Below are 21,847 nucleotides of genomic sequence, written 5' to 3'. Positions count from 1 at the left end.
AGAGCTGGGGTTGCTCAGCCTGGAGAAGAGAAAACTCTGGGGAGAGCTTACAGCAGCTTCCAGTACCTAAACGAGCCTACAAGAGAGCTGGAGAGGAATATTTTATGGGAGAATGTAGTGGTAGAACAAGGGTTAATGATTTTACACTGAAAGAGTGTATGTTTAGATTAGATATTAGGAAGAAATTCTTTACAGGGAAGGGGTCACAGCACCAAGCCTGCCAGAGTTCAAGAAGTGTTTGGACAATGCTCTCAGGCACATAGTGTGATTCTTGAGGTTGTCTTGTGCAGGGGCAGTAGCTGAACTGGATAATCCTTGTGGTTGCCTTTCAACTCAGGATATTCTATGATTCTGTACTGTGAGGGGGGTGAGTCACTGGAGCAGTTTGCCCAGAGAATTTGTGAATGCTTCATCCCTGAAAGTGTTGAAGGCTAGATTAGATGGGGTTTTGTGCAACCTGGTCTAGGGTAAGAGGTCCCTTCCCATGGTGGGGGAGGTTGCAAGTAGATGATCTTGAAGGTTTCTTCCAACCCAAAACATTCCATAACTCAACGAAATAACACAGGAGCAAGATGCAGCTATCTCTCCCTGCAGAACTATTAGAACAAATTCCCATATACTAGAAGTTGCACAATTTCTCAGCCTCCAGAACAGGCACAGGGCACAGCTGTCTCCCACCCAGGGCTTTCTCAAGGGGAAAGGTTTTAGCAGGTCTTTTCCACTGTGGCCTTGGCCACATGTCCAGTGGTTTGCCCCACAAAGCTGACCAAACTCCCAGCAAATACGTCAAGGCGAATGTATAAGCCATCTGCCCTTTGGTTTCAGGTGTTTCAGCCCAATGGGAGATCAAAGTCCCTGCAGATGAGTCACATTTACAGTGTAATGGGATGAAACTCCATCATGGAGCACTGATTTTGCCTTGCCAGTTGCAACATGCTGTGCACCCACGAGCATTAGCTTTGCCCTTTAGCTTGCAAGATCTGTGGCCCAGGAACCGGACAAACATGCAGTTTCTGCAGCCAGACACAGGTTTAACTGCTCTCTTACTCCTGTCTGAAAAGGGCTGCACCTCCAAAACCCAGCACAAGAGCTTCGTGTCTAAACTACTCCCAAACACTTCAGGACTGAGTCAGACAAAAATAGATATAGCTACAAAAATGCTTTTTGTATCATTCTCGGAACTGAAAGCAGCACTGGGCAATCTGGCAAGTCCAAGTGCAGCAGTTTAGAAAGTGAGCAAGGTTAACGGATGAGTGAATACCTGGGGGGCATCTAATAAGGCTTTCAACAGCTCATTCCCAGCATCCAGGCTGAATAGTGCTCAGACTCGCAGCTGGGCTGCAGAAAGAGAGCAGGAACAGCCTCAGTGCTCACTGATGGATTTACTGTTCCCTGCAGGCGGTACAGGATGCTCACCCCAAACTGCAGCTCCCTCACACCAAATTTTGAGCAGGGGGAACAGCCAAAACTGCAATGGCCACAGGGCTGGATATGTTAAGCCACTGCTGGGTGAGACCCGCCAGTATGGGTGTTTGCAAGCCCTTCAATGCCCAACACATCCCTGCTCTCAGATTACCTCTCTGGAGTGCATCCTCAGGGCTGCTGCTACCACTATGGCCAGCCTGGAAGGGGGGCAGGTCAATGGGCAAGTGGAAGGCTGATAAATCTGCTCGTGGAAGTGCCACCACAAAGGCTGGATAGCTGGGGCATGGAGCTGCCTGCTGGGAGCTCTGGGGAGCACACACAGATCTCTCTTCCACATTCAACCAGCCAGGGGGATCACAGAGCTTGTCCTGCTTGGGGCTCATCCTTGGCCTCCCAGCAGGCACAAAGACAGCAGTGTGTGTGTCCAGGGAGGAAGCTGGGAGCTGGGCTGGGAGAAGCCCATTGCAACTGCAGCTGTTAGCACAATGCAGAGCGTGTTCCAGTTGCAATCACATGCTGCAGGGGCCATGGCTTGAGAGCAAGGAGAATCTTCAGTTTGCACTCCTAGAAATGGCCCCATGTGAAATGCTAGAGGAAAAAGTAGCAAAATTGAATGTATTTGCTATATAATGTAGCAAAATTGAAAGTAGCAAAAAAAGAACAAAATAATTCAACGTGGACACCTGGCTAAGGAAATTTTGCTTTGGGATGGAGACTGAGGAGAGGCTTAGACAACCAGGTCTAATGCTAAAAGCACAGCATGGACTGTTTGAGCCATCGTGCTTTGATCCCAGCCTGCAGGGATTTAGGGTTTAAACTGAAAGGTAAACACAGATGGATAGTGGAGCTATACAAGTGTGTAGACCAGAGGAAATTGCAGCCCCCTAAGTGCAGGTCCTGCCTGCACAGGCACTGTTCTCAGCCAGTTCCCATCTCCTACATCAGGCAAGACACAGGCGACTGCCACACTCTGCAAAGCGAATCCTCCTCAGGTGAGAGAGAGGATAAATGATACACAGCCAGGGGCAGCTATTGTGCCTGCTGGCTACCTGCCATCACAGAGCAACCCAGGGTGGCACAGCGCATGTCCACAGACCTGGCAGTCTCGTGGCTTGGTGTCCAGCATGGGCCAAGCCTACTTTGAGCCCAAGAAGGAATCAGGTACAGTGTAACTTGCAGGACACGCAGGATCTGTGGTGGTGTGGGGCATCTTGCCATATGTGACACAGGCAAAGCCCCAGGGTCAGTGGATTGTAAACAGGAATTACCAGCTGCAGGCTCCTGCTAAACAGCCCTGGCCCCAACTGTTCCCCACACAGCAAACAGGATGCTGAGAGATCCTGCTGCTGCTGAGGAAGGCAGTCAGAGTAACCTCCTTGAAAATGACCCCCCTGTCCCCAAGTCTCAGTGCCAACAATGGAGGGGCAGTGCTAACTTTGTGCAGGAAAGCTCTTCTCTCCAGAGCCACATTTTGAAAGCTCAGTTGGGCCTAGAAGTCTGATCAGACTACAAATTACAGAGGAAGCTGTGGAGATTGTTGTGTGCATGTGCTCTTTGGCCGTTTCTGACATCAGGCAAATCCTGCTCAGCTGGTGTGACAATGGGGTAACCCAAAATCTACTGGTCCTATCCACAATGACCTCACACTGTCACCTAAGAGACACCAGTACTTTCCAGTCTGGGGTGCCATCACCACCAGTGGCTGGAAGCAGATAGCTAGAGAGGCAGGGAAGAAGTTGAACACAGGAATAGTGCCCTGAATTCATTCCCAGCCTTCAGTGATGCAGGCTATCTGAGGCTGGAAGAAGCCACTCAACACTAAATACCACATCATGGAATTTAAAAAAAAATATTTTTTCCTTGGAATCAAGTTCTGACTATCCTACCCTAGAGCTTTTCCAGGTCCAATTAGCTCAAGGCCTTCTGCTGCTCTTCCAATTTACAACGGGGTATTAAAAAATAGTAATAAAATGCAAGCCAAGTCAACCAAGCCTGGATAAAGTTTCCATCATGTTCTTAAAGAGATGGCTGTGACAGCATAGGAAAAAACTAAGTCACAGCCTTGGAGAAGTAGGAAACACCAAGTAAGGTGGCTTTTCCCACTCAGTAGCTGGGGCAATGTGGGAAGGAAAGCAGTTTCAGCCAGACCATTTTATCTCTGAGGCCAGATGACTTTAAATGATTCCCCAGAGCTTGGAAAGGGCCAGGCACTTCTTTGAATTTCTTTTCATACCACCTCATTAGAAAGTAAAAGAGAAGAAATGAACAATCTATAACTTTGTGGCAACGGGAAACAGCTCTGTTAATCCCATTTCCTTCCCCAGGCTTACTCAGGGCAGGCCATCCAGCATCAGGGCCACATCACCTAATCTGCTTATCATTGTCCCACAGCCAGGAGCCTGGGCATCAGCCCAAAGGGCAGAATGCACCCTCCTGGGCATTACTAATAAATTGGAAAGGCCCAGGTTTTTAAACCTGCCCTGGTGCATAATTGTGATATTCCTGGGATCCAGCTTCTGCTGCAGCTGCAGATTCAAGGATTGGCCACCTCCCAGACTCCAGCCTGCATGAGCAAGGGCAAGAGGGGCACAGCACTACTGGAGGAACAGATAAGAGAAAAAGAAAGGTGCTGCAAGAGATGGATCCTAGGGCAGGCATTGCAAAGCCTAGAGTGGGCATTACCCTCTAGGTTTCTTAGCCTTTCTGGGTAAAATGTGGGCAAATCCAACAAAATGGAGAATTCCCCCTTTCCATCAGGGTTGGCACATGCCTACCCACACTTCTGGGATGGGTAGAAAAGTCCTGGTCAGCCATGCAGGACTCAGGGCTTGCTATCATCTGCTCACAGCTTGGCTTGGATGGTCCATGGGCAACCACTGCTACACCTGACAGCACTGCCACCAAGCTGTGATTTGTCACCTTGGTAAAAGCCTCCTGAGCAGGCAGGAGGCAAAGGGTACTGATAGGCACTCATCCATGGCACTGTGCCACCCAGCTTGCTACCAGCCCTTTCCCTCTGCCCCCCTCTCCTCCAGGAGCACTACATTTCACAGCCAACCTCCACTTGGTGTCCAGATGGAAAGGTGTCCAGATACAGCTCACGAGAGAGTCAGGAATATAAGGTTTCAGGCTTGCAGCACCTGTTCCTGTGCAGGGATCCCATAGCAGAATGCAGACTCGGGAAACACATCAGGCCAGCAGCATTTGGTGTGTTGGTTGGACCCACAGCTCCCAGGGCAGTAGTGAGTGCCTTGGCACAGAGACAGTGGCTGGAGTAGGGTAAAAGTTACAGAAGTTAATTGGACAGGAAAGGAAACAGTAACCCCTAGCTTGGTTTCCCAGATGAGGAGTGCCAAGTTTTAGCAAGCTACTGCCTACATACCACAAAGCCAGGTGTTCCTGTTCTGGAGCTATGCTCATCTGGCTGCTCTGTAGACGTGGCTGGAGACATGAGCCCTTGCCTGAGTCCAACCCACCCCTGCCTTCCAGCTGGACTAAGATCCAGAGTTCAACAACTTCAAAATCCCTCCTCAAAATGATCTGGCACCCAGAGAGCTGAAGGGCTTCAGGACTTCGGGAAATAGCTGTGGGACGGAGGAGTGGGAAAGGGAGGCGGGGGCAGCTGGTCCAGCACAGCCCCACGCAGCCCTCCGGACGGAAGGCTTTCCTTCCTTCCTCCCTCCAAGGCCAGCGACCAGCAGCGCAAAGGTGCCGTGGGGCGCACACAGAGCCAGCCTTCCAGCTCAGCCGGCGTTGCTCATCCCAAATCCATCCACAGAGCATGCTGCCCTCTCCTGGGCTCAGTGTGACCGGCAGAAACTCAGGGACATTTGGCGAGGCCCAAGACGAGTGCTTTTTGGGGCTCAAAATCCCGCACTGGCGTTCTCAAATGTGGTGATTTCCCGTACCAGTCTCAGTGGACATCCCAGAGACTCTTCCTGCCCAGAGCCAGGCTGCTGCGGGTGCCCTCTGAGCGCAGCGTGGGACGGGAGGAGCAGGGCCAAGCTCAGGAGCTCTCCCTGAAGGACAGGGAGATGGGGAGGTCTATTGGGCCAGTTACCAAATGTGAGATCTGCCAGCATTTCATCCTAGTTATTTTAATTAATTAGTTAGCTAATTTGATAGCAAAATAAGCTGGCATGCAGCTAACGGAGGGAGCTGTAACAGGGTCCTACGCCGCCCCAGCGGCCCGAGCACGGCCCCCATCCCGCCACCTGCGAGGGGACAGCGGGGCCGGAGCTGCGGCGCTCCCCGCGGACTCCCCAGCCCTGCAGGGCGCTGTCCCCGCCGCAGGTGCCGGCCAGCCCTGCCCAGGCCGGGCCCCGCCCGCCGGCACCGCCTCCTGTCCGCACCTCCCCAGGCCCGGCCCGGGCAGGGCTGGGGCGGCTCCGCGGGCTGCCCGCCTCAGGGCTCCGGCACGGCCTGAGGGGGCTCCGGCACGGCCGCGGGACCCCCGCCCTGCCCGCACCGGTGCCACAGCTCCTGTCCAGCGAGCCCCGGCGCTCCCGCGGACCTCGGGCGAGCAGAAGCCCTCCGGATCCCGCTTCACCCCCGTCCCCAGCATGCGGACGCCGGCGGAGATGATCGTGGGGCTGGTGCTGTGCCCCTGCGGGCTCCTGCTGACACTCACGGGCACGCTGGCACCCAGCTGGAGGCAGGTGAGCCTCATACCTGACCAGCCCATGGACGTCATTTGGGAGCAGGGCATCTGGGACATATGCAGGGAGCGGCAGAGCACCCACGACCGCCTCTGCGGGCAGGCCGACGAGCTGGGCTACTTTGAGCAGGTGCCCGTGCGGGTGGCCCAAGGGCTGATGCCCTCCTCGCTCGTGGTCACCCTGGTGGGCTTGGTGGTGGCTGCCCTGGGTGTTCGCTGCTGGCAGCCCGAGCCCCGGCACCTGGTGGCCGGCGTGGCAGGGCTGGTGCTGCTCCTCTCCGGGCTGATGAGCCTCGTGCCCAGCTCCTGGTACACCCAGGAGCTGTGGGCACTGCCTGCCCCACCTGGCAGCACGCTAACCGTAGGCTACAGCTTGGTACTGAGCTATTTGGGAAGCTGTCTGGAAATCCTGGGGGGGCTGGCCCTCACCCTCAGCTTCCATCACTGCTGTAAGGAGCGCAGAGCTCCCAAATTGCCCCCCACCCCTGTGACAGAGGCTGGCTCGGGCTTCAGTAGAGCTTACAACAATCCCTGGGACGTGCTGGAGGATGAGAAGGATGGACAGCGCTGGGGGAGGAGCCCACCTTGTGACTCTGACTTGTAGCCCCAGCACTGGGACAGCAGTCAGCTCCCTGGCATCAAGAGCAGTGCTGGCCCCTGCCCCTACAAGCCATGCCCTTCTCCTGGGGCCCCTCTAAACCCCTCTGGGTTCTCTCTTGCTGGAAACGAGACCAAGGACCTGTTTTGAATATTTGCAACTTCATCAAAAGTCTGCTGTGCTCCAGGATCTACAACTGTGCCAAAGCCATGCTGGATTGGGAACCAGAGGTAGCTCCAGTCCCTTTGTGCTGCTTTTACCTCATCTTCCTGTACCATGCACAGCAGCTTGGGCAGAGACAGCTTTGGTGTTCCCATGTAAACAACATACAGGTCAGAAGTGTGTAACCTTTAGAGCGGGCAGTAGGGGCGGGGAGCACCTGTCTCACATCTCTGCCCAGCTCAGGACTGTGCAAAAAACAAAATAAATTCAAAGCAATGGGTTTGTGCTGTGGGATGGTTATGGGCTTTTTGCCAGGCAGGCTGGGCTAAGAGCCAGCAGGCATGGCGCACCCAGCTTCCCTGTGTTTTGCCTGAAGCAGGGAGAAAAGGTCTGTAAAAGGCAACAGCTAGCTTTTATAGCACTTTCCCAAAGGACTTTCCCCCCATGGTCAAAATCAGCTCTTGAAGAGATTTCTCCCTCCTGGAGCACAGCCACTTCAGGGTGGAGTGGGGAGGGTGGGGGGAGGAAGATCACAGAGGAAAAAATAGCATTTTATTTCCCCTTTCAAAATTAGCTTGGTGTGAGGTGGTAAAACTGGTCTCACTGGTTTGTAAGGGACACTCAGGAGGTCAGAACTCCACTATAAAATCCTTCTCAGCCCCCTGCATAACAAGGTAAGAGCCTAGCCAGCTTCCTTGCAGAGTTATTTGGCCAGATTCTTATACCAGATGAGCCCAAGGCACCCTGGTCAGCAAGCTAAACCTTGCTGCAGAGGGACAGTACTCAAGGGACAGTCTCAGAGAGTGTGTTGGACTTGGAGACTTCCTGATAAACGTTTTTGTCTGCATTGTTACGTTCGTTCCCTAGGTCTTAGACACCTAGAAAGAGCAAACCAATCTCCCCTCCCCAGCCCACACACAAACCACAAAGGCACAAGAGATGCTGCACAATGTTGCTTTATGAAATTATGGTGTTGATGTGAGATGGTCCTTTCCTCAGCAGGGCTGGCAGCTCCTGCAGAAATCACAGATGGGTGTATCAGGGGTGAGTCTGACCCAACCTCTCTAAGCCCACCCCACACCTTAGCACAGGGTGTGGGACTCTGCCACAGGCAGAGTGGGACAGCCCTGTCAGACTCCAGGCACCATTGGTCTTGCCCCTCTCCTTCAGCAGGAGGGCAGAGCTTGCTTCGGGAGTGGGCACCATGCCAGCACTGGGCCCTGGGGCACTGCAGGGTGGCAGTGGGGTCCTTAGCAGGGCCTGCTCCAGATGCTACTCACCTCTTTCCCTTCATAAGCTTCATTCACAAATGTATCACTCTTGGGGGGAAGCTCTTCCTCCTCCTCATCCTCTTCCTCTGGATCACTTTCACGGTGGTACAGGGTCAGCACCCGAGTGGAAGCAGTGCTCGAGGTCCTGGAGAGGGAAAAATGCACACCGAGAATGGCATGGCCAACTCCTAGAGAAGGGGCAGATCCCAAAGTCCTACCACAACCCCTGCTAACAGCCTGCTGGGGTGATTGCAGCTTCCCATATAACCCAGGAGTGCATCAGAACTCCACACTGTCCCTGGGCAAGGAGACCCTGTCCCTCTCTATTTCCAGCTGTACCCGGCCCAGTGCAGCCCCAGCGCTCACCTCCTCCGCCTGTCCCGCCTCCGCATGTAGGCCAGGGCCCCCACAGCAGCAGCAGCCAGCAGCAGGAGCACGGCCACCCCCAGCACAATGGGTCCTGCCAGGGGCTGCACCTCGGCCTCCTCGCAGTAGTTGCCACGATAGCCCAGGGCGCAGTGGCACATCACTCGGCCAGCCTCGATGGCACAGTCCCCGCGCAGGTTGCACGTCTCGCTGCTGCAGGGCACAGCCCCCAGCACCTCCTCCGTGCTGGGAGGCACCACGAAGGGCTCTCTGTGCTCCTGGGGGCCAGGGGCTGCAGATAGGCTGGGGTGAGGCTGCCGAGGCTGGGGTGCAGCTATGGATGGTTCCTGTTCTACGTGGGACATTCCTGATGGTGCCACTGCAGGGATCTGCGTCCCCACCTTCACTGAGGTGCCTGGAGGGATGGGCATGGATCAGCAGAGACTCAGGTAAGACCCCTTGCCAAAGTGGGCGAGCCTGGGCAGGCTGTCCCATGCCCAGGACCCTGGCACGCCAGGCTGTGGGTGGGCACTCACAGTCAGACTCATCGGAGCCATCGGCACAGTCGGGGCGCCCATCACAGACCTGCTGTCTGGAGATGCAGCTCTGGAGGTCGGGGCAGGCCTGCAGCGGGGCGGGGCAAGGCGGTGCCAGCGCACACGCTGCCCCGTGCACCAGGTGGTACCCAGGAGAGCAGCGGCACTGCCGCCCTGCAGGGTTGGGCAGGCAGAGCTGGGCACAGCCCCCATTGCTCTTTGCACAGCCATTGGTGCCTGCCAAAACAGCGCTGGTTAGCACAGCCACCGCAAGGCACAGCTGAACCCCGCAGATGCCCTGGGCTGGGGCAGTCCCAGACCCACCTTCCTGTGAGAACTGGCTGTAAATCCTCATGGCTACCAGCTCCTGCTCCATCGGGAACCACCAGTTCTCAGCCTGCTCCAGCCGGCTGTGCCAGATCTTGCTGGAGCCTGGAGACACATGGGGTCAGCACTGCTCCACCTCCTCCCACAAGGGTGCCTGAGCTGGGAGGTGGGGGGGTCCGCTAACTTGCCCTTGACCCCACAGAGGGGCAAGCCTGCACCCCATGGGGACTGGCAGAACCCATGTCCTAGTGCAGTAGGAGGAGCTGGGCAAAGCACAGCAGACAGACCTACCATTGGTTGAGGTTGTGCTCCAGAGCAGAAAGCCTTCTCCTACGGCAAAGAGTGAGAGACCATGCAGCCCTTCCCGCACCAGCTGGAAGCGGGATCCATCCAGCTCAACACTGCTGATGGTTCCTCGCTCTACAAGGCACAGGTGGGAGAGGCTTCAGTGTGGTGACAGAGAGGGCTCCAGGCTGCCCCTCAGAGCTGTGCCAGGCTGTGCTTTGCAGACTGAGTGCCTGCACCACTGCTACCGCCCCGCAGTGCCCCGGCTCCATCCTCACTCACCCTGGTCTGCCCAGTACAGCCTGGTGCCAGCACCCCCAAAGGCAAGGCCAGTGGGAGCCCGGGCTCTCCTCCAGACCGCTCTGCGGCCAGTGCCGTCCATGGCCGCACACTCCACCACGGCGCCACGTCCACGGCTGCCAGCTGCTGTGACAAAGCACATGGTGGAAGCACGAGGACACAGTGCCAGCCAGGCAGCACCCTGCAGCCCCTCGCTGAGTAGTGCCAGGACCCACCGCCCCCTGGGAGCTGCCACATGGATGGTGGGTGGCTGCCCCCCAATCCAGTAAAGGTTCCCACTCAGCCAGTCCAAGGCCAGGGATGTCACCGTGCCCTCCACAGCTACTGCCTTCTTCCAGGACAGCCGTCCCCAGTCCTTCAGACGCAGCAGTCCAATGGAATTGCCTCCCACTTCTGCGAAGTACAAACTCTTGTCTTTCACTGCGTAGTCAACTGCTGTCAGGCGGCTCACCTTGGCCAAAGGCAGGGCCCGGTGTGGGGGAAGCCCTTGGGATCCAGCTGATGTGGGCAGGTCCTTCAGGTAGACCTAGAGGAAGGAGGCAGCACTAGGATGTGGACCCCTCTTCCCTGACAGTGGCAAGAACAGCAGCCCCCAGGGCTGGCTCCAGAGGGCGGTACCTGTGCCACAGCTGCTGGTGACACCAGGAGGGCAAAGGCTGAATCACGGATGGGCAGGCAGGTGGTCTCGTTGGCGGCCAGCATCAGCCCGGCAGGGCAGCGGCACTGCCCCGTGTGCCTGGTGCTCAGGAGGCACAGGTGGGAGCAGCCGCGTGCCTCACACGGGTTGGGGGCCGCGGGGCGCAGGGCTGGGTGCATCACCTGTGGGACAGCGGGCTCAGCCTCAGCTCCGTCAGCACGCACTGGCAGAGCTGAGCACGACTGACAGCACACTGTGCTTCCAGGGCGCACACACAGCCCAGCTCAGGGCAGGATGGTGAGGCAGAGATGGTCCCAGGGACCAGAGACACTTGGCCACAGAGACTGCTGCTCAAAGACCACTGGGATGGGGCTATAGCTCCCAGTGCCTCTTCGCTCAGAGACAGCAGTACTGTGTAGGATGGGAGATCAGCAGAGCTGCCACAGCAGGGCTTGGGTTTCCCCAAGAAGGTACCTGGAGGCCATGGGGCTGCCCGTGCCGTTTGAGCAGCACGGTCCTGTTCTTGCCGCTGGCCTTGTCCACCTGCTGCACAGACCATGTCTTCCTCTCTGACCAGTAGAGCTGCCCCTCGCACACAGCCGCTGCAAAGGGGCTCCGGACCCAGTGCAGCTTCAGGACCTGTCAGAGAGGTTGTCAGAGCCCATCCTGGTCCCCATCAGAGCCCATCACCAGTGCCCCACCACACCTTCACACCGCTGCCATCCAGACGTGCAGAACCGACACTGCCCAGCTTCTCATCCAGCCAGAAGATCCTCTGGGTGGGGAGGTCGAGGGCCAGTGCTGTGGGCCAGCCCAGTCCCTGGGCCAGCAGCACGTGCCGCCAACTCCCATCCATGCTGGCCTCCATCAGCCGTGAGTGGCTCCCCACCTCTGACCAGTACATCAGCCTGGTGGGAAGGCAGGTATGAGCCTATGGACCCGACACAGCATCAACCCAGCACCAAGGCAGCCCAGAAAAGCAGCCTGGAGCTTCCAATCTCATCATGGGTGCATTGAGAGCTCCATGCAGGGCAGGGGCAGGTATCTGGGCTCTTTCTTCTCCTGTCATGCAGTCCCTGTAGCACCAAGGTGAGGCCATCCTCCCTCTTCCCCAGCCTCTCATCTGCTTCCACAGAGGAAAATGGGGCAGGGCAGGGATGGTAAGGAGGTCCTCATGTCCTCTTGTCCCAGACTTACCCTGCCAGAGGCTGGAGCACCAGGGAGTGGGGCTGGTCCAGGTCTCCATCCAACACCACAGTGTACTCTGGTATCCCTTGCCAGGCAGCCCCCAAGCGCGTAGCCAGAACCTGCCCTGCTACCCCATCTGTCCAGTACAGGTTTCTCCCAAGCCAGTCCACTGCTATACAGTCTGATCTCACACCTGAAATGCATTCAAGAGGCAGCATGTGTATGGGGTGACAACTGCACAGCCCTTTGGCATAATGCTCCCAGCCCAGATCCCTCCATCCCAGAAGCTCTGGCTCCTCCCAGCCTTGCTCCCACTAGTGCTTCTCCACATAAGGGATCACAGCTTGGCACCCCTCTGCAACCTGGAGACCGCACAGTGGGGGAGGCCAGCCCTGCTAACCCCATGTTGTCACAGCCTACCTTTCACCAATGTGCCCTTCTTTCCCGAGCTGAGGTCCTGCCAGCGGATACTCTCTGTGGCCAGGTCCATCCAGAAGACTTTCCTCTCCACCAAGTCATAGTCGAGTGAGAAGACAACACGATCCTTGTCAGTGGCCAGCACCACCTCCTCATGGCCACTCCGCAGGCCATAGGACAGCACCTCGGACTGCACAGCCACCAGCAGCTTGGGCTCTGGTCCTGGGGTAACACAGAGCCACACGGACCCTGCTCAGCACTAATGGTCCCACGGTCCCAGTACATGCAGGCAAGGGACACACCACTCACAGGCATTGGAGCTTGCTGGGACTCAGCCCATCCACAGGACTACGAGGTTTCCCAAGGGCAGCAGACACAGGAGGACAAGTATCCACCAGCCCCCAGTGTATCTTAGAGGGCCAGGGCCAGCCTCAGCGCTGCTTGGCCACCCCAGGACTTACCAGTGAGTTTGCAGGACTGGCCATCGGGCTCCAGCAGGTAGCCAGGGAGACAGCCACAGCTGTAGGACCCCGGAGCATTGAGGCATGTCTGGCTGCAGGCTCCCTTGCCCCACTCTGTGCACTCGTCTATGTCCATGCAGGACAGACCATCCGCAGCAAGGCGATAACCCGGGCCACACCGGCACCGCTGGGGGGAAAGGAACCATCAGCTGCCCACCCTGGGGACATGAAGCTCCCTTCTGCAGCTGGAGCAGGGCATCATGCTATGACAAGCCCCTGCCCCAGGGCTGCTGGCACTCACAGGGCCCTGGGGTGAGGGGTAGCAGAGATGAGTGCAGGACCGCTGGCAGGGCACAGAGCAGTTCCCGCCCTCGTCTGAGCCATCCGCGCAGTCCTGCCGGCCGTTGCACACCAAGGATGCATTCAGGCAGGACCCCAGCCCACAGGGGTACTCATTACTCTGGCAAGGAGCAGGGTGGCCTGCGGGGACATGGGGGGAAGGCTGCCCTAAGCCTCATCCACCAGCTCCTTCTGCTCATTTGGGGCAGATTTAGCTGCTCCTAGAGGCTGCTTAGAGCTCACTTGCAGCCACATACAGAGCTGTGCCAGTAGCCTGGCTTCAGGCTATATTAATCCAAAGGCCACTGGTCCCTGCAGGGAGAACAGCTACTCAGGACCTGGAGCCACAACAGCTGCTTGGAATAGGCAGCCAGCACATGGGCCCTTCATCTCAGCACAGACACATACCCATTTCCCTCCATGCTTGGCACCCACCAGCCACCCCTGGGTGAGACAGGGAATAAAATAAAGGTGTTGCTTACAGCCAGCCTCATCACTGCCATCAGTGCAGTCAGTCTCTCCATCACAGCGCCAGACATCGGGGATGCACTCACGGCCACGGGAGCAGCCCCACTGCTGGTCCTCACACAGCTCTTCCTCCCAAGGGCAGCCCTGCAAGGCAGAGGGTGAAAAACGCTACCTGCCCTCCCAGGCATGAGTGGGGACAGGCTGTGTCCACACTGCTCCACTCACCTGCTCATCTGAGCCATCCCTACAGTCAGCAGCACCATCACAGCGCCAGGCCTCTGGCACACACTCCCCACTGTGGGAACATGTCACCTCACCCTCACGGCAGAGCAGTGGCGGGGGCACAGCACAGCCCTCCTCATCCGAGCCGTCCTGGCAGTCGTGGTCACCATCGCAGTGCAGCGCCAGGGCCACGCACTGCCCGCTCCGACAGGAAAACTCAGAAGGACCGCACTCCTTCAGCACTGTGGGCAAAGGCCAGGGCTGAGCAGGGGCACTGTCCCCATCCTCTCAGCAGGCAGCCCTGGGCAGTGCCTGCTCCAGGACCCATAAGAAACCTAGTGCATCCACCTGTGGCGCAGGCAGCCCCGAGTCCATCCCATTCAGCCCCAGGGCCTTACCACAGCCCTGCTCATCCGTGCTGTCCAGGCAGTCGGCATGGCCGTCACACAGCCAGCTCCTGGGGATGCAGCGGGTGGCAGCGTCGCAGCGCAGGGCACACTCCTGCGTGGGGGTCCAGCAGCCCGTCTCATCCGAGCCATCAGGACACTGCGGCACCCCGTCACAGCGCTCTCCCGCCCCGACGCACACGGCTCCGCTCGCACAGTGGAAGGCCCCTAGGGAGACAAGGGGCTTTGCACTGCCTGCAGAAGGCAGCCAAGGTGCCCAGACCCTCTGCTAGCCCTCCAGTGACCTAGAAAGGCCCCACAAGGGACAAGGCTTGGTCCCTCCTGGATAGTGCATCTCCAGGAGCCTAGGTCCTGAGCAAGGTGATTGTGACAGTCTCAACTCAGCCACATCTAGGTCACTATGAGCAGTGAGATCAACTCTATCCTTTTCCAACAGCACCTCAAGCCCAGTGCCAAGCTCAGAAGGAACCACTATGTCACATCACAAGCATCAGACTTTACCAGGACCCTGTCCCAAAAACCCACTAGGAAGCAGCCAGAAGGCCTGGCACAGGGTGACCCAGACCCCTTTTGCACAGGGGACAGAAGAATGGCTCCTACCTGGGGTGTTGCAGAGCTGGGCACACCCATCCTCATCAGAGCCATCTGCACAGTCCTTCTCCCCATCACACAGGTACTCCTGGGCCACACATCCAGTGCCATCACGGCAGGGCACATGCGTGCGAGAACAGGACAGATGGAGAATGGGGGTCAGGGGGTGTGCAGTGCTGGACTGGAGGGGTGGGGTAGGTGTCACCACCCGTGCAGAACTGTTTGAGCGTGGGGTGGTTGTGGTTGGCTGTGGGGCAGTGATCTTAGTTGTAAAAGATTGAGTGGTGCTGGTGACTGGCTGCACAGTGGTAGTCTTGGTCAGTGTGGTCCGGACAGTTGTTGATGCAGAGGTGGTGGACTGTCTGGTGGTAGTTGGTGATGTAGTAGCCTTGCTGGTTGGTGCAGGAGTAGTGCTGAGTGCAGTGCTGGTCTGGCTTGGCGGTGGTGTTGTGGGGGTGGTAAGCCGAGCAGCAGTGGTGCTTGTGGTTGTCCTCACAGTGGTGGTCACAGGTGGAAGGAGTGGCACAGCAGACTCTTTGCTTGGTGGCACTGGCAGAGGATTTGGGATTTGTTGGGACCATACCCTCCCCGCACTCCAGGCACCTCCCAGAGCACCCCACATAACCAGCACCCTGCCACAGCTCAGAGCAGCATGGGCCACCCAGCCCCGTCAGGTACAGCAGCAGCATCAGGCACAAAGCCATGGCCACTCTTACCAGCCAGAAGCTCTGAGCCCACGAAGGCCACCACTCCCTGCACACCTGCTGCCGGCAGGGACAGCACGAGTGCCAGCGTCCTCCGGTCCCACAGCAGCAGAGCTGTCCCATTTGCTGACACCAGGTATGGCTCAAAGGCGGCCACGAGGCCATGGGACCAGCTGGGTGTCAGGGTGACTGCTTGCCGCTTGGTCAGACTCAGCGCCTGCAGGCCTGTGAGGCAGAGGCATGGCAGGACCTGTGCCTGCCCACACCCCCCATGGCTCACCCTGCACCCCACAGCCCACAGCTATGGCAGGGACCTCATGGCTGAGGCCAGGGTCCCGAGTCTGCCCCACGAGCATCCCACTGCCCAGGCAGGGAACTGCTGCATGTGGGGCATGGCTGATCACCCCTCCTACATCCACCACCTCCCCTCCCTGCTTCAGACACCAGCAGGGCTCACCCAGGGCTGAGCTCCAGAGCACACTGAAGGCTCTGCTGTCCATGGCTGCAGGCAGGTCTCCAGGCCACGTCTCATTCCAGGCATCCCACGGAGCACCCCCCGCCAGGCTCAGCGCCTGCAGGGGTTGCCCGCGGGCCAGCCAGTACAGAGTGTCACGCTGCCAGTCCAAGAAGAGGTGCTGGATGCTGCTGCGAGCCCGGTGCAGGATGCGCGGGGCCTTGTCAGACGTCCGGATCACCCCGATGTCCCTCCGGTTACATGCGAGCCAGTACAGGTCCCCCGAGCGGATGTCCACACGTGCAGAGCAGACTTGGCAAGAGCAGGCAAGCAGTTATGAGGCTGTCCCATGACCCTGCACCTCTGCCTGGGTGCCCCTAGACCCTAAACCCAGGGTACAGCTGCCCACTGCCTCGACGTGGCCTCACTGCGCTCTGCACAGACCACTCAGACTGCTCAGACCACTATGCTCTGCACCCAGGAGATCCTCAGGCATCAGGAAGTATCAGGAAAGGAAATGTGCCCTCTATCTCTATCTATAGAGTCTCACCTGGCATCCCAGTCACAATGGCCTGTCTCCAACCAGGGTAGCCCACAACACGCAGGAGAGTCCCACGGTCATCTGTCCCATAGAGCACTGACCTCTGCCAGTCCACATCTTGCAGGTGGAGGGGCTCCTGCCACTCCTCCACCAGTTTGGTGTGTGCTCCAGGGCCCACATGCACCAGGGAGATGGCCTTTCCTGATGCATATACGATGGACAGCTCTGCAGAGCATAAGGGCAGTATGTGAGCACAGCCCCAGGGATACTGGATGGGGTCACCAGAATGAACCAAGACAGAAATGTCACAGCACTGGTGTGTGCTGGGAACCTCATCCCACCAAAGCCACAGCCCGTTATGGCCCCTTCTCCAACTCCCACATGGATGTATACCACCCCAGAGAGCCAGACCCTGCTCACCTGCACACTTCCCCGAAGGCAGGAGGAAGAGGCCCTCTGGACATGCACACTTGTAGCCCCGAGGGTGCACAGGGGACAGGAGGCAAAGGTGACTGCATAGGCCCAGAGCACATGCAGCAGTGTCCCCTGGGAGCAAGAGGATGTTAAAAGCTCAGGTAGTCATGACCCCAGTATCTCTCCCAGTCTCCAAAAACCACAGGCTGTCCTGGGACTGGATAAGGGCTGGAGGCAGGGTAGCAATGTCATGTGAGTTAAGGGGACTCAGGTCTACCCAAAGCCATGGGCCTTTCCTACAGTTTTATAGGTCCCCTCTGTACAAACCCCCCAAACCCTTCATCACAGCATCAGGCAAACCACTGGGCAGGACCTGGTGAGCTCCAGGACTCAGTGAGCCTTCCCTAGAACCCAGGGATGTAGCAGGGGTTGCTGCCATGCTGCCAGCCCTGCAGCAGTGCAGCACCTGCAGGTACTCACTGGGAGGCTGCTGCAGGGCATGCAGCACAGTGAAAGCTGAGATAGAGGCACGGAGCAGCACTGCATGCTCCTGGGGAGAGGCCCAGGTGGCTGACACCAGCTCTGTGCCATCGGTCCAGAAGAATCGGCTCTCAAACACAGCCAGGCCCAGCGGCTCCGTGTGCCTCCGCAAAACAGCGTGGAAGGAGTGGCGCCCGCTGCCATCCACCCGCAGGGTCTCGATGGACTGGGGACAACGCACGGCATGGTAGCTATGTAGCATCCCCACACCTTGGCCCTTCTCCTCCCAGCCCAGGGATGTATGCCAGACCTAGGCACCGCTCCCTGCTCCCTCCCATGCTTTGGCCATGGACACAAGGGAACAAGGGCCACCCTACCAACTCCCACCTCATCATCTCCCTGGGTGCGAGAGAGCCCTGCTGCCCCCTCATCCCTACCTCCTTGTACTCGCTGATCCAGTACAGCCTGCCAGCCACATGGTCCAGGCTCAGCCCCACAGGCTCCTCCATGGACACAACTGTGAGCTCCCGCCGGTTTGAGCCATCCATGCCAGCTGCAGCAATGACTGTCCGGCCCCTCTGTCCACGGTTGACCCAGTACAGGGACCTGGGAGCAGGCACTCAGCACCCTCTTCACAGGATAACACCAGTGCTGCCATGGCCCCACAGCAGGCACCACCAGCATTGCAATCCCAGAAGCCTGGGACAACCCTGGCTCATACATTGCTCACCTTGCAGCTGGATGCACTGTCAGCTGCTCCGGTGCAATGTCCTTCCCCAGCACTGTCACGTAACCACGGCCATCACCCAGCCCTGCACAGATGGCTGGAGGATGGCTGCTGGCCCAGTACAGCTGCCCTGTGAACCAGTCCACAGAGATGCTGTTCACCTCTCCGGCATCTGTAGAGACAGAGCAGTTTTAAGGCACACCTGCTCCAGACTGTGTGACAACTCGGGCTGCCCCTTCCTCTATACAGGAAGAGCAGTACTGGGGTGGCAGGCCAGCTCTCAGCACCCATCTCAGCCCTGCTACAGCACCCAGCACGCTTGGTCCTGCTCACCTGCATAGAGAGGCTGTGTGTCTTTCCCCGGGTGGTGGACACGGAGCTCTCCATCCTCTGTCAGCCAGTAGTAGGTTTCTCGGAGCAGGTCGTACACCAGGGCGCGGGGTTCTGTCTCAGTGGAGAGCAGGGGCCGGTAGGCTTGGGTCCGTACATCCAGAACGGCCAGGTCCTGCCCCACGGCCACCAGGATCTGTGTTGAATTGTCTGCCAGAGTGAGAGGAAGGTCACTCATTGACCAGGGACATGGCTGGGGAGTACAGCCTAGGCTCCCCTCCTCTCCCTACCTGTCACTTCGCAGGCGGTGCCATGCCGCAGGGTGTAGCCTTGGAGACAGGCACAGCTGAAAGTGCCCGGGGTGTTGGTGCACAGCTGGCTACAGGGTCCATACTCCAGGGAGCACTCATCCACATCTGCACAGATAGGTGAGATCAGCAGTCTGCCACAGAGCTGCCCCAGACAGCATTGCCACTGCTTCCCTGGGACTACAGGCAAGCTGCCTAGATACCAGAACATGGGCCTCAGCCCCAAAATGCACCAGCTGCTGCTGGGACATTATCTAGATTCAATCTTTACAGGACACACAGGCAGGAGCAGGGCAGAGGCAGGTGCTTCCCCAGAAGCACGGGCTCTGTGGAGACACTGCTGTCAGTGGCCAAGGCCACACGTCATGGAAGCACACGCACCCTGACCTCCCCTTACCAGCACAGCTTTGCCCATCTGCCTGCAGCACCCAGCCAGCCCCACAGGAGCACTGCACTCCCCAGTGCGTGTCAGTACACGTCTCTGCACAGCCCCCGTTGCGTACAAAGCAGCTCCGACCTGTGGGGATGCAGCAAAGGGTGACATGAGGCAGGACAGCTCTGTGGCTCCCCTCCCAGATGGGCATCAGCCAGCAGCTGTGTGTAACTTACCACATGTGCTGGGCTCATCCGTGCCATCCAGGCAGTCATCCTTGTCATCGCACATCAGGGACTCCAGGATACACTTGCCCTCATCACACCGCACCATGCCAGGCGTGCAGGGAGCTATGGCACACACAGCTCATGTCAGCAGGGCACACCAATACCCTGGGTCCCAGCCTCATGGGGAGGCCCTGCAAAGCATCAGCAGCTTCCTGGCAAGCTTGCCACCATCCCAAGGGAAGCTGGGGCCCAGGAGAACAAAGCACTCCCTAATTCACACATGGCCCAGACAGGTCTCACCCTATGGAGGAGCATCCAGTGTTCTTGCTTACCGCAGACATCTTCATCCGAGGAATCACCACAGTCGTCGATCCCATTGCACTTCCACTCAGCCATGATGCACACCCTGTTCCTGCACTGCCACTGCCCAGGCAGGCAGGGCTGCTGGGGACACCCCTCCTCATCCCAGCCATCCTCACAGTCTTGGTGCCGATCGCACAGCTCCCAGTGCGGGATGCAGTGGTGGGTGCCAGGACACTGCACCTTCTTTGACCCGCACACTGAGGAAACAGCACAGCACTCACCAGCCTGCCCTGCACCCCCAGCCACCCCACTCAGCCCCAGCAGAGAGTACACACCACAGTCCCGCTCATCAGAGCCATCCAGGCAGTCAGCAGCACCATCGCAGCGCCAGCTGCTAGAGACACACCGGCCATCGTCACACTGCCACACATGGGGGTCCCCGCCGCAGGCAACATCTGCAGGGACAGCACGCAGTCACTGGGACCTGCTGCTGTGGCAGAACAACAAGGGTCTGCTTCATCCTGGCACGGGACAGGCACAGGCAGTGCCCAAGGAGCACACAGTTCCAGGATGTATTCTCATGCCACAGATATTCCTATGGATCTCTGGAGCACATATGTCCCTGCAGGAAGCTACACAGGCAGAGCCGGCAAAGACTGAGGTGCCTCCGTCCTGTCCTTCCCCACCACTCCCCAGAGCACGAGGGCCCCTAGATGTCTGTGCAGCACAGCTCCCCAGGCCGTCCCATGACACCGGATGGGTGCCACTCACCGCATTGCTCGTCCGTGCCGTCAGGACACTGGTGCTCGCCATCGCAGAGCCAGGGAACAGGGATGCAGCCGGAAACGCAGGCGGCCTGGCGTGAGGCTGCACACGTGGGGCTGGCAGCCGCTGCGGGCGAGAGGGAGCCGGGCCCGGGATCAGGCGGGGCGGCCGCAGCGGGCATCCACCTGCACAGCCCCTCTGCGGCTCCCCGCCTGGGGGTCCCGGCATAGCCCAGTACGAGGAGGGACCAGTCCCATCCAGGGCACCTCTGGATCTCCTCTGGGGCTGGAAGGAGAACTGCACCTCTCGTCCCCGCTCAGGGAAGGCAGGGACCCCCCCAAGCCTTTTAGGCGGCAGCACAGGGCCCCTCGGGACGCAGAGGTCCCCATACTGTCAGGGTGACAAGTATGCACAGGCGTCAAGGACACACCAGCGGGAGATGAGTAAAACGGGGTCATCCTCAGTGGCAGGGGACCCCCCACTGCCCATCGCGGGAAGATGAGCAAGCTTCCCTGATGCGGCGGACGCCCACCGCAGCCCCTGGGAATGGGGCAGGCATTTTCCCTCCACCGGCCCGCCCCCCTCGGTCCTGGCTCACGGGCGCGGCGTGTCCCGGCGCCAGCGGCGCTCCCGGCCAGCGGCAGCAGCGGCGGCAGGAGGATGCTGAGGAAGACGAGCGCTCGGCGGAGCGGCGGCGGGGGTCGGCCCATGGCGGCGGCGGAGGCGGCGGGGAGGGGCGGCTCCGGGGGGCCCGGCCGGCGGAGAGAGCACGGAGCCGCGGCCGCCGCTTTTATGTCCGGGCGCGGGCGGCCATTGGGCACCGCGGGCACCGCCCGCCGAGACCCCCGCCCGCCCCGCCGCCGCGGGGGCTGCGCCGCGCTGCCCCGGCGAGCCCCGGCCGGGACACGGGGGTCGCCGGCCTCGGGCGGGGCAGCTGCGGTCCGGGCCGGGCGCTCTTGGGACCCACCGCCCGCCGAGAGCCGAGGGGCACGGGGGGACCCCCGTTCCCCGCCCCGCCTCGTCCCGCCGGGTGGGGGTTGTTGTGAGAGCCGGCCGTGAGAACCGGGCCCGCAGCACCTGCGGCGGCCGTGGGAAGGCAGCGACAGCCTTGAACGCGGGGGCACCCCCCGAAAACAGGGGGCTGCGCGCACCCCCCAGCCCGCCGGCCTCGACCTTGAGCGCTGTGAAAGAGCCGCTGGAGCACAACAAGGAGAGCGAGAACAGCAGCTGGGGGAGGAAAACTGCCCGGCCAGAGGATAAGGCACCTGCCACTGCCTGGGAAAGGAGTCCCAATCACCAGGCAAAGCGGGGGGATCGCCCAAGCCGCGGAGATGGCCCCGGGGCACGGGAGCTCGCGGACTTCTCGCTACACACCCGGGGGAGACTGCCGCTGTGCTGCCCTGTTGGCTTGTCTCCCGGCCAGCTGCGGGTGGTGGCATGAGTGTCCATCCATCCCCAAGACTGGTCTGTACTCCAAGCACATCCATGGCCTGTGGGTGCTGTGCACTCATCCTTTCCAGCCTTCCCACCAAACCTCCCTGCGTGAGAGCTGAGCCTAGAAAGC

At 59.2% G+C, this 21,847-nt stretch overlaps 2 protein-coding genes across 2 annotated transcripts; one reads left to right on the top strand and one right to left on the bottom strand.

The window, feature by feature from the left end:
* The first annotated feature begins 5,783 nt into the window (after positions 1-5,783).
* On the top strand, positions 5,784-7,113 carry CLDN23 (claudin 23). Its single transcript, XM_005486368.2, has one exon. The coding sequence runs from the start codon at positions 5,988-5,990 to the stop codon at positions 6,684-6,686; it is 699 nt and encodes a 232-aa protein (XP_005486425.1). The 5' UTR covers positions 5,784-5,987; the 3' UTR covers positions 6,687-7,113.
* Positions 7,114-7,764: 651 nt separating this feature from the next.
* On the bottom strand, positions 7,765-21,424 carry LOC102069521 (uncharacterized). The gene is made up of 33 exons (XM_014266520.2): positions 20,882-21,424; positions 20,290-20,409; positions 19,854-19,973; positions 19,548-19,775; positions 19,225-19,338; positions 19,013-19,132; positions 18,598-18,723; positions 18,311-18,517; positions 17,981-18,149; positions 17,688-17,856; positions 17,251-17,476; positions 16,777-16,902; positions 16,366-16,581; positions 15,819-16,127; positions 15,374-15,586; positions 14,667-15,206; positions 14,058-14,273; positions 13,663-13,901; positions 13,452-13,581; positions 12,932-13,110; positions 12,631-12,817; positions 12,173-12,391; positions 11,762-11,945; positions 11,271-11,472; positions 11,039-11,203; positions 10,546-10,746; positions 9,910-10,453; positions 9,634-9,762; positions 9,340-9,447; positions 9,016-9,252; positions 8,480-8,894; positions 8,123-8,258; positions 7,765-7,856 (listed from the first exon to the last, which is right to left on the bottom strand). Exons 1-33 carry the CDS (start codon positions 20,991-20,993, stop codon positions 7,800-7,802), a joined length of 6,663 nt encoding a protein of 2,220 aa, XP_014121995.2. The 5' UTR covers positions 20,994-21,424; the 3' UTR covers positions 7,765-7,799.
* Between the last annotated feature and the right edge of the window lie 423 nt (positions 21,425-21,847).

Source organism: Zonotrichia albicollis, chromosome 5 (assembly GCF_047830755.1).
Source record: "Zonotrichia albicollis isolate bZonAlb1 chromosome 5, bZonAlb1.hap1, whole genome shotgun sequence".
Lineage (NCBI taxonomy): Eukaryota > Metazoa > Chordata > Aves > Passeriformes > Passerellidae > Zonotrichia > Zonotrichia albicollis.
Note: the sequence above shows the minus strand (reverse complement) of the source record. Positions and strands in the feature narration are given on the sequence as shown.

What these genes read in the sequence shown, in the direction of transcription:
- CLDN23 (XM_005486368.2), top strand. Translation starts at nt 5,988, where the DNA reads ATGCGGACGCCGGCGGAGATGATCGTGGGGCTGGTGCTGTGCCCCTGC.
- LOC102069521 (XM_014266520.2), bottom strand. Translation starts at nt 20,993, where the DNA reads ATGGGCCGACCCCCGCCGCCGCTCCGCCGAGCGCTCGTCTTCCTCAGC. An exon ending in AGATGGGCAAAGCTGTGCTG is followed by an intron (nt 18,724 to 19,012) that starts GTAAGGGGAGGT and finishes CTATCTGTGCAG; the next exon opens with ATGTGGATGAGTGCTCCCTG. An exon ending in GTGCTCCAGCCTCTGGCAGG is followed by an intron (nt 11,473 to 11,761) that starts GTAAGTCTGGGA and finishes CCTTCCCACCAG; the next exon opens with GCTGATGTACTGGTCAGAGG.